We start from the raw sequence: 18,334 nt of genomic DNA, 5'->3' as shown, positions 1-18,334 counted from the left end.
CCAAACAGCCACAACATTAAACCACCACGAATAACAACTAATATTGTGTAGCTCCCCCTTGTGCCGCTAAAACAGCTCTGACCTGTCGAAGGTGTCCTGAGGTGTCAGACCTATAAGAAGACCCTTTAAATCCTGTACCTTGCGAGGTGGGGCCCACATGGATTGGGCTTCTTGTTCCAGCACAAATGCTCGATCAGATCCTAACCCCGGCCATCCACATGATGTAGAGGAAATGTGATTCATCAGACCAGGCCACCTTTTTCCATTGCTCCACGGTCCAGTTCTGATGGTCAAGTGCCCATTGTAGGCGTTCGGCGTCAGCATGGGCACTCTGCAGCGGTGCGGCTACGCAGCCCCATACGCAGCAAGCTGTGATGCACTGTGTGTTCTGACACCTTTCTATCATAGCAGCATTAACTTTTGCAGCAATTTGTGCTACAGTAGCTCTTCTGTGGGATCAGACCAGACCGGCTAAACTTCGCTCCCCACGTGTATCAATGAGCCCATGGGCCCCCGTGCCCCGTGTCACTGATTCACCAAATGTCTTTCCTTGGACCACATTTGGTAGGTACTAGAAGCACTGCATACCGGGTATACCCCACAAGATCTGTCGTTTTGGAGATGCTCTGACCCAGTCATTTAGCCATCACAATTTGCCATTATTCCTGCTCCCAACACATCAATTTCAAGAACTGACCGTGCACTTGCTGCCTAATACATCCCACCCCTTGAAGGGTGCCATTGTAACGAGAAGATCAATGTTTTTCACTTCACCTGTCAGTGGATTTAATGTTGAACAATCCTTCCTCTTGGAGGTTCATGTCAGTAACAGTGTCTGACATACGTAGAATTTCCGTGTTCTTTGTACATGCGAGATACGCAGTGCTATCCAGGGGCTGGGTCGTTGGGGTCTTTATTGTGTAGGATTGGGCATCTTTCACTGATTTTATCTCCCCAGGGACTGCGCTTCATTGCCATCGTGTTGTCATGGAGCATTCTTGCAATTAGATGTCGTTTCCATGAACTTGCACCATTGTGGTTGCTACAGCCACCTTTATGACTCACATGGATTCCACCAACCTGAAAAACACAGCAATCGTAATTTGTAGTGCGTACTGAGAGGAGTAGGGCCTCAATTATGACTAATTGTATTCTTTGTGGGAATGGGAAAACACAAGGAAGCCATTTGATGACAATGTATAACGAAGGTACAGTTGTTTTTTGGAGGAGGGCTGCAATGTCCTTCAGTGTCAGTCTTAGTTCTGAACTTTGGGTTGTAGGCATAAAAGTCAACTCAGTCATTTCCACATTCAAATAGCCTGTTACAATCACGTCATAGGAATTGGAGGCTAAAAAACAAACATAGAATTAAACACAGAGTGTAATAAAATAATACTTGTCACTGTAATTTTGTATTGTTCTTATTACTAACTAAGTACAATTCAGGAAGACTAATAATATATATCTCTGGAATTTCTAGAAATTCTGAAGGTAGTGGTGTATTTGGTTGTTTCATTTATAACTCACCCTGGTGCTGGTTGGATTAGTATAATATCATTATATAAGAAAGTCAAATGTTACAATATCCCGATTTCAAACGCAACACCTACCTCCATAAGCATTAGTCTCTGTGCTAGTATGGTAATTAAAATAAATATCAAGTGTGGTACTACTGCATATTGTAAACTCAAACAATAGGTTTACTTACTTCGACGCTTGGAAACATTTCCCGGCTTGACCGGTGTTTGCTGGCTGGCTGATGTGGTGAACTTGCTGTGGATGTTCGAAGGTCCGCCATGGTGAAATTCTTCAGGCAAAGTTTGGATGGAGAAGTTGAAATAGGGTTTTTGGGTTGCTCTCGCATCCGTGATGCAATGCTAGAAGCCTGCAACAGTGTCATACACTGCGCTTTGTTTAATGCAATTGTCGTCAGGTAATACTTTAATATCATTATTTTCTCACATAAAGGTTAATGGTAAAAAAATACCAGCCACTGTGTAATTTTGTATAGTTTCTGTTACAACTAAATACAATTCAGTGTTCCAAACGCGCCATCTACCTCGTGTTTAACAGCAATTATCTCTGCGCTTCTGCCTATGTACAGCCTGTCAGAGTTTGTGTCTTATATTCCTTTAGTTAAAGTCCAATCAAACAGCCCTCTGTTCAGATTAAAAATCGAAATTATTTCCGAATGGCATATACAATATCAGGCAGTCGTCATGCGCCGCTATTTTGCACATGTGCGATGTGATTACACGTCACCAGCGATGCCATGATTTGCCACGTTTTTCTGTGACCATTCAGAGGCCGGCTGTGCTCTCACGTGACCGTTGCAGGGATGAGATACAGTGTTCTTTACTAACTTCTCCTATAGAGACGGACTGATTTTGATTTAACTCGGAGGATGCCATGTCCGAAATGCCTCAAATGCAAATTTTATTCATTATGTCTGTGGGTACGTCGGTTCCTTGACATCCACAGATGACTGACGTAAATTTTTCCTTCGGGGGCAGAACCCCTAATAATAATAATAATAATAATACATGTAAAAATTACGACAGTCAACTCTGCGTACCAAAACAGGACTATATAAGAACATAGAATACAGGCCACAGAAGGTAAGAGAGGCAGACAGATGTTTATATCTGTATCTGGACAGAAGTCAAGGTCTCATCCAACCCTGGCTGGACAGAAGCTACTAATGTTCCTTATCACTCTGGATAATCTCTGGATAGCCATATTATTGGGACAGATGTGCAAGCCTGCGTGTGTGTGAGAGTGGGGGTGTGTGTGTTAAAGCGTGGGATGAGAACAATTCAAAGCAAGCAGTTGGAGCCTACACTGGACTGAATCTGTGTGTCTGTCTGTGTGTGGGTGCATGTGTGTGTGCGTGTGCGTGTGCGTGTGTGTGTGTGTGTGTGTGTGTGTGTGTGCGCGCACATAATCTCACAAAATAACTTCCTGGAAATTGAATTTTTATTTTTATTTTTTTCAGCACCAGTCTTTCACGGCAAGGTTATCTTTGTGTGTGTGTGTGTGTGTGTGTGTGTGCGCGCGCGTGTGCGCGCACGCGCTAGTGGGCACAATGGTGCACGCAATGTGTGAACGTGTGGGGAGCGCAATAGCCTGGCAAAAATGGTTAATATGTTAATATGCTGCCAGAAAGGGTGCTGATGAGTGGGTAAACATGGGGACATTTCTACTAACTTAAAAGGAAGTAAAGTACCTGCAGGCAGGCACAAGCAAATTAACTGTGCACAGCAAAATATATAACATCTGCTAAAGCATCCTATCAAACCAGAGGGTAAAGGCACAATGGTGTACTGTCAATATTGAGCTATGGGCCCATGTTGTAAATTGTTGTTTACAGCAATGGCAGATGCAACAACATTAACATTAGATCTATCACTGAGCTGTACATCCTTCTAATCAGATTAGCTTTGCTGCTATACCATACTGCTGCCATTCGCTCAAATAGGACTACAGCGGGCGGGCGGGCGGGCGGGCGGGCGGGCACGCACGCACGCACGCACGCACACGCACAAACGCACGCACACACACACACACACACACACACACACACACACACACACACACACACACACACACACACACACACACACACACACACACACACACACACACACACACACACACACACAGCTGACCTACATGTGACTGGCCGCAGCCCAGATTTTCCGGCACTCACCCTCCGGGCCGGGTTCTGTGCAGTATACCCTTCGCCTCCTTCCCAACACGGACACACACACACACACATACATACATACATACATACACACACACACGCGCGCACCGTGAACATGGTGACAGACTGTCAGACCCGGAGTAAATTAGGTCTCCCGTTACCCCCAAACCATGAGTGGTGCCCTCCTGGCTGGGCACAGAGGGCCTCGAGGGACCCTGGCCGAGGCAGGGTACAGGGGGTGTTGCATGAGGGGCTGACATGACAGCAGGTGGGCGTCACAAATGTGACAGCTTGCCAAGCAGTTGACCACCAGCGAGTCCTGGAGGCCAGGGCCGACACATGCACTGTCCTTGTCAGGATACTGTACGTTATACTGTTGACATTATGGGACCTCTACACGACTGCAGGCAGCAATGGGTGTTGTGGGCTTGTTGCTTCGTTGGCCATCCACACTCTCAAAAGACACAGGTCCTAATTGCAGTGGCCAGCGAGGTTATTCAATGTGCTGAAATGTTTGAAAAAACAAAAATGGCTAGGACATCACTGCTTGACCTGCTGACCTGTTGATACACACACACACACACACACACACACACACACACACACACAATTTTCAACCTTGACTGAACCTCCCCTTGAACAACACGGTTTGGCTAAACCGCAAGGTTGTGACATGTTGACCGTTCCGCTTCAGCAACGAAGGCATTTTGGGTCACTGGAGCATTGGGGGACGTCGGAGGACTGTGACCTCAGTTTCAAATACCAAGAGAGCAGGACCATCAGGGGGAACACACTGACGGACAGGAGAAGAGGTGAAAAAAAAAAAGAAGAGGAGGCGGAGGTGCTGCCCTAGCAAGCTGGGTCACATGATGGGTCAGTGGACCATTTTGGTCAGATAGTTCCCCTGAACAGACTGCTGAACAGCTGAAAGGCAACCTGAACTCATTTTGAGTCGCTGGCCTACTAAACCACGACACACCACACATACAGCGGGGGCATGCAGGAGCCATCTGACACAAACATGTCAGCACCAATTTTCATGCCATTTCACATCTGATAGGTGCAGTTGCTATTACGTTGCAACACATTGTTCACAATATCGAAGCGTCACCCTGGAAGTTCAACAGGTAAAGGTGAGAAAAGCTTGGTTGGAAGGACTACACGTGGCGGTGTGTACTGGGAACTCTACCTCGTGAGTAAGGCCACAAGAATAAGGGAAACAGAATTGCATGAACGCCGACATGCTGTTACTTTACAGTGACTTTGTTGAAGCCAATAAACAACGGCAATGTGTAGAGAAGTCAAGTAGTGTCTAGTGTACAAATGTTTACTTCATACTTGGGAGAACTATCAAACTGTGCTACAGGCAGTGACCTTTTCCGGCCGCTTCTCTCTCCATCCTGCCACACACACACACACACACACACACACACACACACACACACACACACACACACACACACACACACACACACACACACACACACACACACACACACACACACACACACACACACACACACACACACACACACCTTGCAGCATCATCATGACTGGCCTTACCACCCATCAATTACCCCTCTGCTTCTTTGTTTGATGGACAAGCGGTTCGGTGCAAGTCATTGGATAGTAAGAGAGAGAGAGAGAGAGGGAGGGAGGGAGGTGTGGTACATTTGTTTCGTTTTGCCTCTGGTCCTGGGGCAGAAAGGTAAAACATGTCGCGTTTCACTCCGTTCGCCTTCCTTAACGTGACCTTTACAGCTGCGTGCTACCTGGAGCGACAGTTTGTGCCCGTTTAGAGTGCTCTGACAACCTGCCGTGACAGATAAGGGGGGCGGGGGCACTTGCCAGAGAACAATGGAGGCATCCAGAAATTAAAAGTCAGAGAGATTGATGGAAGAGGTGCAAAAAGAGAAGAGCCCAGAAATGTATCCCGCAGCTTCGTCGCACTATATTTTCTTGCACGTTAACCTTCATCAAATGAATCAATTCTCTTTCGTTCTTGCATTGCTGCTTCTTAAATTTTATCCCCTATGGGTTTAACTGGAGCTTGTTTTTTTTTTGGTCAAAAACTACAAAGAAACACAAAATCAAGTTATATATAGACCCTGTTGGCGAAAAATAGATTAAGTACTCAAACTAAATGGTCAACTGAGATGTAGAATGATTTACAATATTTTTTTCACCCTCCGTTAAAATCTCCTTCAATTGTCTGCACAGGAATGCAGAAGCAGGAGAAATGATTAGGCCACTAATGTGGACTATTCCCAAGCCCTGTAGCCTTTGTGTCCCAATTTGTGCCTTTCACAGCTTGGGAGCGAGACACACACTCAGAGCTATTATGAAGCCTTTGAGAGGGAAGACGTCGGGAGCCGGCGAAGGATCATTCATCCAGGTGATCGTCTCTTACTCTCCCCCTCGCTACAGAGCAGCAGCTCACCTTTATCATAAAACACTATGTAGAATAGTCAGTGCACATAAAAACAACGTATGCATAAAGGCAAAGGGAGGACAGAGGGAGAGAATGAGAAAGGAGGCGGGAAAGGGGAGCCAAACATTTTGGGGAGGGGCGACAGGAACGGATGAAGTGACATCGTTTGTTAGAATGTAAAAAAAATAAAAAAGGAGAGCTGAAAACCAGGGAGGGAGAGTGTCATGGGGTAGATGGAAGGAAGCGAGCAGAAAGGGAAAAGGGAAAGTACTTTTTGCATTTATTCTCTAAACACTGCATCAAGCCGCCACGCTGCTCCAAGCGGGATGTGTCAGCAGTACATTCATGTTCTCTTTTTCCAATAAAGGACAAAGGAGGGAGAGAACAAGAGTGCAAAGAAGAGAGTGAGCGCAGCGGAAAGGAAGAGAGCCGAGAGAATAAAAATGTAGTTGCCGTGGGGACGCTGCTGTCCATCTCTTCCATTGGTCCAGGCGGCTAAAGAACAAGTGATGGCCCGGCAAAGAAGAGCGGAACAGAAAAAGAGGACAGTTGGAGAAAACAGGTTCGTGAAGGGCTAGAGCTCTAAAAAAAAAATAATAAATAAATAAATAAAAAAGGTCTGAGTGCTTTGAGCTCAGCCAACTACCTCAGGACACAGCAGAGTGAGAGAGGGCGGGAGGGACCGAGGGAGGGAGGAGTAAGAGAGAGAGAGAAAGAGAGCCTGATTCAATCCCCGGTGCACGCTCCCTCTCTTTTGCTGCTACACCGGATCCTTTCCACATCGACGCCGTTGTCAACGTCACGCCTGGAAGCCGCGCGCTCGCCTTGCTCCTCTCGCACTCTGCCCGGTAGAATGCTGCACTAGCGGGGGGCTTCGAGCAGCAACAGGGGAAAGAACAGAAAAAAACAAACAAAAAAAAAACAAACAAAAAAAAAAAACGGCCAAAGCGCAGAGAGAGTCAAAGAGAGAAAGAAACCGGAGATACACCCGGAGAGGAGGACACACAGAGAGACAAGGAGAGAGAGAACGAGAGCATTTTTTTTTTTTGCCTACGACGCTGCAATTGCTGCCGAGTCGCTCTGTGTAAGAGCATGGTGCGCTCCTACCCCTCCTTTCTCCTGCCCCCCATCCTCGACCGTGCTACAGCACTGCGCCCCCTCCAACCACTCTGTCCTCTGGGTACACCGCCTCCCCCCACCCTCTGAAGAAATTGACGGATTATTGGGAAGTGCGCGGGAGGCAGGCTGCAGCTGCCGCTGTGTGCGTGCCGCTTCTGCTGCTAGTGCCGTGAGTGCGCGTGAGTGTGTGCTAGTGTCTGTGTCAGGCGGGAATGGTGTGTGTGTGCGCACGGGTTCTGCCGCAGCTGTCGGGTCTGGCGTGTGGGGCTAGTTAAAGAGAGGGAAAAGAAGCTAATGACTGCAGCGTGCGTCGCCTTGCCTTTCCGACCCCCCCACCGAGTGCTCCGGGGCAAGACGAAAAAAATAATAAAAAAATAATCAAGCGGACGCATCGCCACTCAAGAGAGCGAGCGAGGGAAGGAGAAAAGGGGCGAGACTGACCACCCCACGGACTGATTTACTACCAAAAAGTGAACGGAGGAGCAGAAAAAGGAGGGGGTCTTTTTTTTTTTTCCCCTTTCTTCTTAATCTCCTGGTTCACCCTCCACCCACCCTCCCACCATCGTCTCCCGTCAGCCACAAACAAAAGGCAAAGAACACTTGAAAGGGCTGTGGAATTTTCATGCTTTACTCTCGTTAAACCCACAGAGGAGGGTTCTTACCCGTTTTGTTTTGTGCATTTTTCACTCCCCCCCCCGCCCCCCCCCCCTGCATTCTGTCTTGGTTTTCGTGAGCAGAATTGAGCATCGGTTTGCTTCGGTGCAAGTGTTTTCATTTGCATGGTTGCCTGGGCTATGGAGACTTGGGGAAAGCGTCTAGCCGGGGGATCGACTGTCGGATTCCAAGGACAAGCGAGAGAAGAGGAGCCGACAGCGAGCAAGCAGGGAACCGCTGCCACTTCAGGAGCCTGACTGGATTCCAATATCCTGCTTTTTTTTTGTTGTTGTTTTTGTCTTTTTACCGACTGACGAACGGGGAGCGTTGAAGAAAAAAAGAAAGAAAAAAAAAAAAAAAAAAAAAAAAAAAACATTCACAGAAGGCCTTCAAATCTTTCTATTTGGATGTGTGGATTTACAAAACGGGTTTGTCTTTGTTGACGTCTCTGGTTCCTATTTGACAGAGCAGACATTGAAAGGCTTTCTTTGAGGCTCTTGGGGATATACGTACCGCTGGTGTGACCCTTACAGCTTAATCTGTGATTGCAAAAAGGAGGGAAGATATATATCTCAATTCAAGGACCTGTAATATTAACTTGAGGTAGGTGTCTAGTGTTTCAACCCCTCTTTGCATCAATTTATAACACCCTGCACTCCCTTCTGTCTCGTAATAGGGTTTTAGTTGCTTAATTTGCCATTATGTACTTCTCATACACATGGTTTAGAAAAGCCAGCCCACTCTGCCCTCCATTCCTTAGCCAACGTTGAGCACTGCCGAGGAAAAGTATTGCTTAATCCAGGATAGGGCAACTCCACCCTTCTGTTAGTAAGCATCAGAACCCCACCTCCTCCCATTTTCCTCTCCAGCCCCCTCCAACTCCCTGCCCCTGATTACATCAACGCAGAGGCCAAGTTAAGTGCCATTTCCCGAACCCTGAACCATACCCCTACAAAAAAGCCCCATCCCCAACACCCCCATCCCCTCCCCCGGATGATGCTGAATTATGAACGTGCCACATCATGAGTCTCCTGGGGCGGGTAGCTGTGCGTCGAGCCAGGAAAGCCGCCCTGCTCTGTGTTGTCTTCCTGATGGCGCGAGCGTGGAGCAGTGCCTCGTTGGCTTTGGCGGGGGCGGCCGCTGCGGCTCCAGGACCCCAGAGCTGCCCGCCACAGTGTTCTTGCAGTAGTCAGCAGGGGAAGGTGGTGTGCACACGGCGAGGCCTCACACGAGTACCCCTAGGCATCCCTGCCAACACGCGCCACCTCAATCTGATGGAGAATGCCATCGAGGCGGTGCAGGCCGACTCTTTCCGTCACCTGCACCACCTCGAGGTGCTCCAGTTAGGCCGCAATGCCATACGCCAGATTGAGGTGGGTGCGTTCAATGGACTTACAAGCCTTAACACCCTGGAGCTGTTTGACAACCGACTGACGGTTGTGCCCAGTGGGGCCTTTGAGTACCTTTCTAAGTTGAGGGAACTTTGGCTGAGGAACAACCCCATTGAGAGCATTCCCTCCTATGCTTTCAACCGGGTGCCATCACTCATGCGATTGGATCTAGGAGAGCTGAGGAAACTGGAGTACATCTCGGAGGGTGCCTTTGAGGGCCTGCAGAACCTCAAGTACCTCAACCTGGGCATGTGCAACATAAGGGGTGATATGCCCAACCTGAGCCCCCTCAAAGGACTGGAGGAACTAGAGATCTCAGAGAACCTCTTCCCAGAGATCAAGCCAGGCTCCTTAAGAGGCTTGCGCTCCCTGAAAAAGCTGTGGGTAATGAACTCTCAAATCACCGTGATAGAACGCAATGCATTTGACGACCTATCGTCATTGGTGGAGCTCAATTTGGCCCATAACAATCTGAGTGCGTTGCCACATGACCTTTTCTCCCCCCTCAGATATTTGGTGGAGCTACATCTCCACCACAATCCTTGGAACTGTGGCTGTGAAGCCGTGTGGTTGGCTCGCTGGTTGAGGGAGTATATCCCCACTAACTCTACTTGCTGTGGACGCTGCCACTCACCTGCCAGCATGAGAGGTCAACAACTAGTGGAAGTGGACAAGGGGGAGAACTCCGGCCTCCAATGTTCTGCCCCCTTTATTGCTGATGCACCAAGGGACTTGAACATCTCAGCCGAGCGGGTGGCTGAACTTCGTTGCCGCACTGCCTCAATGTCTTCGGTACGCTGGCTTCTACCCAATGGGACTGTCCTGACGCACGCCTCTAGTCACCCGAGAATATCAGTCCTCAATGACGGCACGCTTAATTTCTCCAATGTCCTGGCAGCAGACACTGGCACTTACACCTGCATGGTATCCAATGCAGCAGGAAACTCCAATGCTTCAGCCTATCTCAATGTGAGTGCAGCAGAGCTCAACACATCCAACTTGAGCTACTTTACCACAGTGACTGTTGAGGTCTTGGGGCCAACCACTGAGATGCCCAAACCTAAAACTACTACAACAGCTGCTGCTGCAGGGGCTGGAGTTGCTGGTGGAGGAGGTGGAGGCCAAGGAACGACAACCACTACTGCCTCACCTTCTGTCTTTCGCCCAGTTTTCATCTCCACGCCAACTGTGCTACTACAGAGCACAGACAGCCCACCAGCTGCTGCAAAGCCATCCGTTGTGCCAGGACCAAAAGGCGCGACTGGAAAGCCAGGCAAGAATGGGCCTAGCCTAGACGAGGTGATGAAGACCACCAAGATCATAATTGGCTGTTTTGTGGCTGTAACGCTACTGGCTGCAGTCATGCTCATCGCCTTCTACAAACTGAGGAAGCGGCACCAACAAAGGAGCACAGTAGCAGCTGCGCGGACTGTAGAAATCATCCAGGTAGACGAAGAGGACCTACCACCACCAGCCTCTGCAGCCCAAGAGTCAGGTCTTTCACTGCCCGAGATCCGGGACCACAACAGCATACACAAACTGGACTTCATCAGCCACAAAACAGATTATGGCTTTCATAAACCCAAGGCTGAGTACAAACCCCAGCCTGATTTCACCCTTCATAAGCCTAAGATCGAGTATACTACATATAAGCCCACAATGGACTACAGCACCCATAAATCCACTCCAGACTACAACTCCCACAAATCTACCCCAGATTTCGGCCTCCATAGACCAAAGGCAGAGTACAGCCCATTTAGACCAGACTATAGCACTCACAAGCCTAAAGGGGAATACAGCCCTTTCAAAACAGACTTTGGTACCCACCCTAAAGTTAAATCGGACTATAGTCCATTCAAACCAGATTATAGCACTCATCCCAGACAAAAATCGGACTTCAGTCCTTTTAAACGAGATTACAGCACTCAACCAAAACCTAGACATGACTACAGCCCATTAAAATCAGACTACAGTACACATCCCAAACCTAAAACGGATTACAGTCCATTTAAGACAGACTATAGCACTCATTCAAGACCTAAACCTGATTACAGTGCATTTAAGCCGGACTACAGTACACAGCCCAAACCTAAAATGGACTATAGTGCCCAGAGACCAAAACCTGACATCAGTAGCTACAAACCCAAGGATCCATATACTCCCCATAAGACAATTGACTACAACGCCTACAAGAATGACTTCAGCCCCCACAAAACAGATTACAGCGCCTTCAAGTCTGATTTCAGCCCCCACACACAGAGACCCAAAATGGATTACAGCCCCCAGAACACGGACTACAGTCCCCATAAGGTGGAGCATGGCACCCTCAAGCCAAAATACAACACCTATAAACCATCTGGCCATGGGGCTAAATGGACAGAAAACAATGTTGGGAACTCTCTCCCTCGAACCTTGCCCAGCACCATGACAGCCATGTCTGAGCCTTTTGTCATAAAAACTCACACCAAGGAGAAGGTACAGGAGACTCAGATTTAAGAGAGCCCCATTCCTTAGCACCCATCCCAATCGCCCCTTTGCTCCCCACTTATCTTTCTCATGAATCCATGCAATAGAATGCACAACAAAAAAGGACAGAAACGACTTTTTGTACAGAGTGCAAACTTAAAGACTGATGATTTTGTGTTGTAAATGCTTATAAATAAATAAATAAATATATATATATATAAATATATATATATATATATATGGAAAAATTGAAACTACCATGGGCTGGTGATAGAGAAGCATATTATATTAAAGAAATGAAGTGAAACTATTTTCTAACTTGTAACTTCTATTTAAAAAGATGAGTTGTTTAAGATGCTGTCTTGACTTTGACAAATAAGGGTAGTCTTGTTTAAAAAAAAAAAAAAAAAAAAGGGGGCATTCTGTGTGATTTTTAAACCATGCTACAGAGAATGCAGCGAAAAGAAAAAAAAAAACATTTATACTATAAAGACTTTCTTTAACAAATACAGAAAAAAGGTCAGTGTCGATCTTTACAGGTTTATCTTGTAAAAGCACCATGAATTTGTACTGTGCCAAATGTTATAAATGCAATAAAAGGATTTTTGGAAGAAAAAAAGTGAGACATTAGAGAGATATTTTATTTCTCTTTCTACTGCCGTATACTGTAGCGAGCCGCTGAATGCTTTAGACACTGCAGTAAGACGCTGCAGCTATACTTTAACCCTAAATGTGCCAAATGACTCAGGCAGAATGAATCATGGTGCAGAAGTGCCTGGTGCTTTGTTCCTTCTTATCTTTAAAATACGTAATATACCCTCGTGTGTGTGTTATAGAAGCGCTGGTTTGGTTCCCCTATCAAGCATAACATAGTGCTTTAGAGGTGTGGTTGATCAAAACACTGTAACCCTTAAACTTGCCAACTCTTGCATTCTGAAGACTGTGTCAATAAGGATGTAAACTAATTTATTGCTGCATAGTGTGGGGAAAAAAAAAAAATGTCTGAGCAAACATGTGGGACAGCTATGCCTCAAACAAAAATCAGAATTTCAACCTATTGAGGTGCAGGTTGAATGGTGTTTTCTTTTTTGTCCGGTGGTGTGATGTATAGACCTTCAACTGGCACTATGAATGAGGTACTTAATGAGTTTAGGTAGGTGAGGAATTTACATGAAAGATCATTTGTGATCTGTAATTGTCAAAAGGAAAAAAAAAAGAAAAAAACATGCGTTGCATTACCAGATGTTGCGCCTTCATCAATCAGCAAGGGTCTTTTTATGATGACAAATGTTTTCAGGTCTTGCTGTTAACTGTGCATTCTCCATCTTCAACATTATCCCCACCCTCAATCATAATATAGCCTCACATTGCTCTGCCTAACAGAGAAAGATGATAGACACTGTGCACGCTGGTTAGTAGGCGCCTGTCAGACTTAAGGGATGGTTTGTTTTTGGAAGCTGTGGTGTGAGGGAATGACAGACCAAGCAGTGCTACTGCTGCTGCCATTTGCTTTTCTTTGCAAGCTTGCAATGTCGGTCTTTGCTTGAGCCGGTTTCCTACAGCAGAAGTCTTCAGAACTACATAAAAACCCTGGGGACAGTGCTTCCAGCATACCGGCTGAATAAAATGCAAGAAAGTAAGTGATGCGGTGGGGTGGGAACCGAACGACCAACTAGGCTGAGGGCGCAAAGTACTGATGACAGAAGAAGCATTGTGCTAAGCAGGAGAGGAGGGTAGGTCAAGGTTAAGTGTGAGAGTATTGCCAGAAAGCATTAGTTGGCCAAACACAGAAAATTCAGTCCTTTAAAGTCAAATGAATAATTTAAGACAAATTCCAGCTGTTGACAGCTGGTGGAATTACATTATTTTCCCAGGCTTTCATTGGTCAATCAAGCCAGAGAGCTGTGGACATCCTCCACTTATATAACCAGGCGGCAGTGGAGTGAAGTCACTGGTCATTGGGAGAACGCCTGCAAGGGCCATCAGAGCAACAACAGGGCTTTTCTTTCATCCCCTTTGTCGCCGCCTTTTCATGCCTTTGTGATAGCGGAGAGGCAAAAAAGGCAGTGAGGGTGGATATATGGATGCATAGGAAGAGAGGAGGGGTCAGCATGTCACAGCAGGCAATAAATGCTTTTACCGTAGCCAAGATGCATAGCTGTCAAAGGCAAGGTAGTTGTTCTTCAAGGCCAACAATGCGCTCAGAAATTAGGGACAGACCCATAGAGACGAAAATCAGCTGGGACCTCCGGATTAAATACCACCATAATTCTTAGTTGCCAATTTAATTCAAAGGAGTTGTGATTTCCTGTGATTAGACTCACCAAGAATTGTGATTAAATATCCAAAATGCTCTCTTAAAATGGAAAACAATGTCATACATAAACACACACATGTATTTTAAATATTCAAACCCACACACACACACACACACACAAAGAGTTTTCTTCTAGAGATAATGAACATTATAAGTAAAGTCAGTCAATCTTTCCAAGTTTTATTTCAGGAACATTATACAAACAGACTACAGTCAGCACAATGTAGAAACCAAAGCTGCAATGTTGTCAAGTTATCAAAAATAGAACAGATACAACTTGTATGACTCTTGGGTTAACAAATGGAATGTAAATACTGATTTAGAAATCACAGTGGCGATCAGGGCAATGAGAGATAGGTTTGGGGAGAGAAATGTACAGGTAAGATTAAACGGAAATGGATGCCTTTTGCTTTCCCCACACTTTGGCTGTCCTCTGAACCGTTCTGAGGTCAAACCTTGTAAAGTAGGACATGGATTGGTGCAAGTCTATATTTTTAGTTGCCCTCTTAAGTAAAGCAACAAGGTTTAGCTGCATAGACTAGGGCTATCAAAGAGCAACTGAAAAAAGGACAGGCTATGGGGGGAAAAAAGAGCACAATAACAGATTCCTCAAATAATACAGGTACCAAAACGTTGTGTTGGGAACGTAGGCAACATTATCCCCACAACAATGAATGCATGAAGAGTTTGTGAGTCGGAAACATTCCTCCCAAGTAAAATACACAGGGGTGATGCAACAAACAGGGATTGACTGCTCTCGAAAGAGGTGCAACAGAACAGAAAGAAACAGGGGAAGGTCAGATGAATATCTGTAATGTGACTGGTATTCTGTACTATAAACCACCACACATGCCAAATTAAAGTTTCCTTTGAATTGATCAAATCCTTTTTAATGGTATGTTCTCGTACACAGAGGGAATTAAAAGCACACACAAACAGACATTTACGATTACCAAGGCTAATCACACGGACGCACAGGATTTTCAAAAAGCTATAGATCGGAACAGTCCAAGTCCATGCATGGGGTGGAGCGGTATTCTTGTCATGACTGCGTCACAGTTTTTTTTTTTTTTTTTTGTCAGGATCTTAGAAGGAGAGCTCTCCCCTCCTTGAGCCACTGTCATCCTATTGGGATAAATATAACCCACTGCAGTGCACCCAGGGCCATCAACACTGGCCACTTAGGCTAAAATCAGACAGGATCAAATCAAGCGCTCCTCTCACTCTATTCCTCTCCGTTTCTGTTGATGACTCATGGCCTGCCTCAAGAAAGTGAGCTTTTTTTCCCCCTGTTGCCTTTAAACCAGGTATGACAGCGGGCTAAGACGGGATGGGCCTGGTGGGCAAGTGTGTTTATGAGTGCATTGTCACGCAGGTGTGTTCCTTACATGTGCATTTCCATATTAGCGCCCGCAAAACATTTTCCGGTTAGTCTATGTAAAACGGGAGGGAAAAAATAAGTGAGCTACACCACAAAGATGCAATAAAACACGAGAGAACATGAGCACTGTATGAGCACGGGGGGGGGAGAAAAAGAGGAATCTTTCATTTGTAGAACAGATTAATAAAACCTTGTTCTTGCCCACTTCAGGCGGCGAGCCTTTGCTGTCCACTATCTTGTTTGTGCACAATTGTTTTGACAATAGAACTATTGAAAAGCGTGATAGAGCTTCCCTTTTGCCAGAGTTGTAGTATGAGCAGCAACCACTGAAATAAAAACAAACAGGGTGGAGTGTGTTTGTGCATGCAGTGGTGTATGCAAATGTTTAGCGTGAACAAATAACCAAGTTTCAACATTTGCCTGTTTAGCACAACGTTAAGCAATGAGGCGGTATCCTGCACTGGACTTGGCTGTGCGAGGATGAGGCTGCTTTCCATGAGACTCATAAGCTGTGTGGTTTTGTTCAACAACTAGCTTTCTTGTGGTATGTAGTTTAATAGGCCGGGTGAGGCTGGGCACTTGCATGCTAATCAATGAGTCAACATGGCTATGGGGTCGTCAGTCAGCCAGCTAATCAGCTGGGCAACCGGGCAGCCGTGGCGGCTGTCAGGCTCAAACATGTGTGGAAACACAAAGGGCCATCTCTGTGGGAAATGACCCCCTCCTTCCATCGCTTCCTCCCTCCCACTTCCGTTGGTCCTCTCTCTCTCTGTCCATGTGCTTCATTAGCAATCATGAAGCCATTCGGAAAGAGCGAGCCGGGCAACATGAAGCCAGTTAGCTACAGCTCACAGCGCCCGGGGAGAGGAGGATGGAGGAGAGGGAGAGGGCTGGAGAAGAAGGGAAGGGTGAAGGAGAGGAGGAGGTTGAAGGAGAGGGGGAGGGTGAAGGGAGAGGAGGGGTTGAAGGAGAGTAGGGGGGTGAAGGAGAGGAGGAGGGTGAAGGAGAGGAGGAGGGTGAAGGAGAGGGGGAGGGTGAAGTTGAGGAGAAGGGTGAGGAGGAGGGGTGTGAAGAGGAGGAGCGTGAAGGAGAGGATGAGAAGGAAGACCAGGTGGTGAGGAAATGTGGGGAAAAAGGACTCTAAAAAAATGGTTGAGGAGAAAGGCAAGTGGAAAAGAGACACAGGGACCTAACATTTGGGCAAAGGAGAAATTAGACAATGTACTGACAAAAATAAAAGGACAGAGTAAATTCAAGCAATGGGGAGGACAGAGTTGGAGGAAAAGGCAGCCAGCAGCAGAAAACAAGGTATGCAAGAGTGAAAATACCGTAGCCAGTTGATGAGGAATAAAAGTGGAATGCATCGGACCTCTAACTGAGCAAGAGAGGTGGAGGGAAAGAAAGCAAGATAAAGAACAAGAAGGACAAAAAGGAAGCGGAGGAACAGAGGGGGTTTTAACATCGAAAAGTACAGAGAACGAGAAAACAAGAGAACGGCAGACGAGCAGGCAAGAAGCCTGAAGCAGAGCGCGAGAGAGGAGGATGAAGCAGAGCAAACATGATGCAATAGTGCCAGCTAGGGATGGAGAGGGGGATCTACTGCCTCCTGTCCCCCCCCACCACGCCCACCCCTCCCCCGGTTGCAGAGTGATTGGTGGTTGGCCTTGGCAGCGGTTCCACAGGAGGTGTGAGAGCGATGGGTGGTGGTGGTGGTGTTAGGTAGTGGAGGGGGTGTTTCCATAGCGGCCTGCAGCAGATAGGAAGTGCTGATACCGGTAATGGACTGGACCACTGGGGGTACTTTAGGGAGGCACGGGGGATGGAGGGCCGTGCGAGGATCAAGGGGTCAGTGCAAATGGAACTGCGGAGAGGACTGCCCGCGTAAAGAACACGCCATCCCTTGACTTTGACGACACAGGTCAAAGTCAGCGCCCCTAGCTCCCCCGGCAGGAAAAAATAAAAATAAACATGAAATAATCCTTCCTGTTCTGATGCCAATCAGGATTCAGAATCAGAACTGTGGATGCATTTTTTTCCCCCCTCTAAAGTGCTTTACACATTGGAATGTCCGAGACCAGGGGTTCTCAATGGAGTCCTTCAAGAGGTTCAAGAGGTCCCCAGCAATTTATTTATAGCTACATTTCACCTTTATTTCATTAGCAAGTCGTTTGCACCATTAGAGAATGTACAATAACAACAATTTTGAACAACGTTTCTCTGCTATCTCCTAACTATGGTATAGATGAAGTATGGAAGTTTGGATTAAATCATGTCTCATAACAACCTCAGATCGGGGTACCAGAGACAAAATCTTATCAAACTAGATCTGTAGCCGAATGTGAATCAAGTTGAGGTTGAGAATCTCTGTCCTAGATCACCAAAGCCTGTGATGTTCACCACAGCCACCGTTCATGTACTTAAAGCCTGTCTATTGTGATGAAACTGTAATAATGCAGTGTTCAGCAGCCCCCATTTGACACTGCTATATTTGACACCGTTCCCACGGGAGATTGCACGCATGTTTCTGAGCCCGCTCCTTACGATAGACTATCCTAGCGGGGTGCCTGCATGTACTTCGGAGTGTGTGTGTGTGTGTGTGTGTGTGTGTGTGTGTGTGTGTGTGTGTGTGTGTGTGTGTGTGTGTGTGCGTGCGTGAGAGCCAGCGGAGCAGACAGGAGGCTATTCTAAGCAGGCCTGGGAGCGCAATGCCTCATGAGTCAACATGAGTCAGGGGCGGGGAACTGTTCAGCACTCGTGTCAAAGGCACGGGCCGGTCCGCATGCAGAACTGAGGGGCCCCCAAGCTGCACACCAGCCACGCACAGCAGGGGGCCCGCTGTCCTTTCGGACAATACTGCTGGCTGCTGGGA

General features: G+C 46.9%; 2 protein-coding genes across 2 annotated transcripts in view; one reads left to right on the top strand and one right to left on the bottom strand.

Moving 5' to 3' along the window:
• snd1 (staphylococcal nuclease and tudor domain containing 1) overlaps positions 1–18,334 on the bottom strand; it is a 209,764-nt gene that overhangs the window by 97,794 nt on the left and 93,636 nt on the right. The window lies entirely within an intron of this gene.
• lrrc4.1 (leucine rich repeat containing 4.1) lies at positions 8,933–11,927 on the top strand (the record flags this gene model as incomplete). Its single annotated transcript, XM_080022054.1, has 1 exon — positions 8,933–11,927. One exon carries the CDS (start codon positions 8,933–8,935, stop codon positions 11,795–11,797), a length of 2,865 nt encoding a protein of 954 aa, XP_079878180.1. The 3' UTR covers positions 11,798–11,927.

Source organism: Zeus faber, assembly GCF_960531495.2.
Source record: "Zeus faber genome assembly, chromosome: 21".
Classification (NCBI taxonomy): domain Eukaryota; kingdom Metazoa; phylum Chordata; class Actinopteri; order Zeiformes; family Zeidae; genus Zeus; species Zeus faber.
The sequence above is the reverse complement of the archived record's forward strand: the minus strand, read 5'-3'. Positions and strand labels throughout refer to the sequence as shown.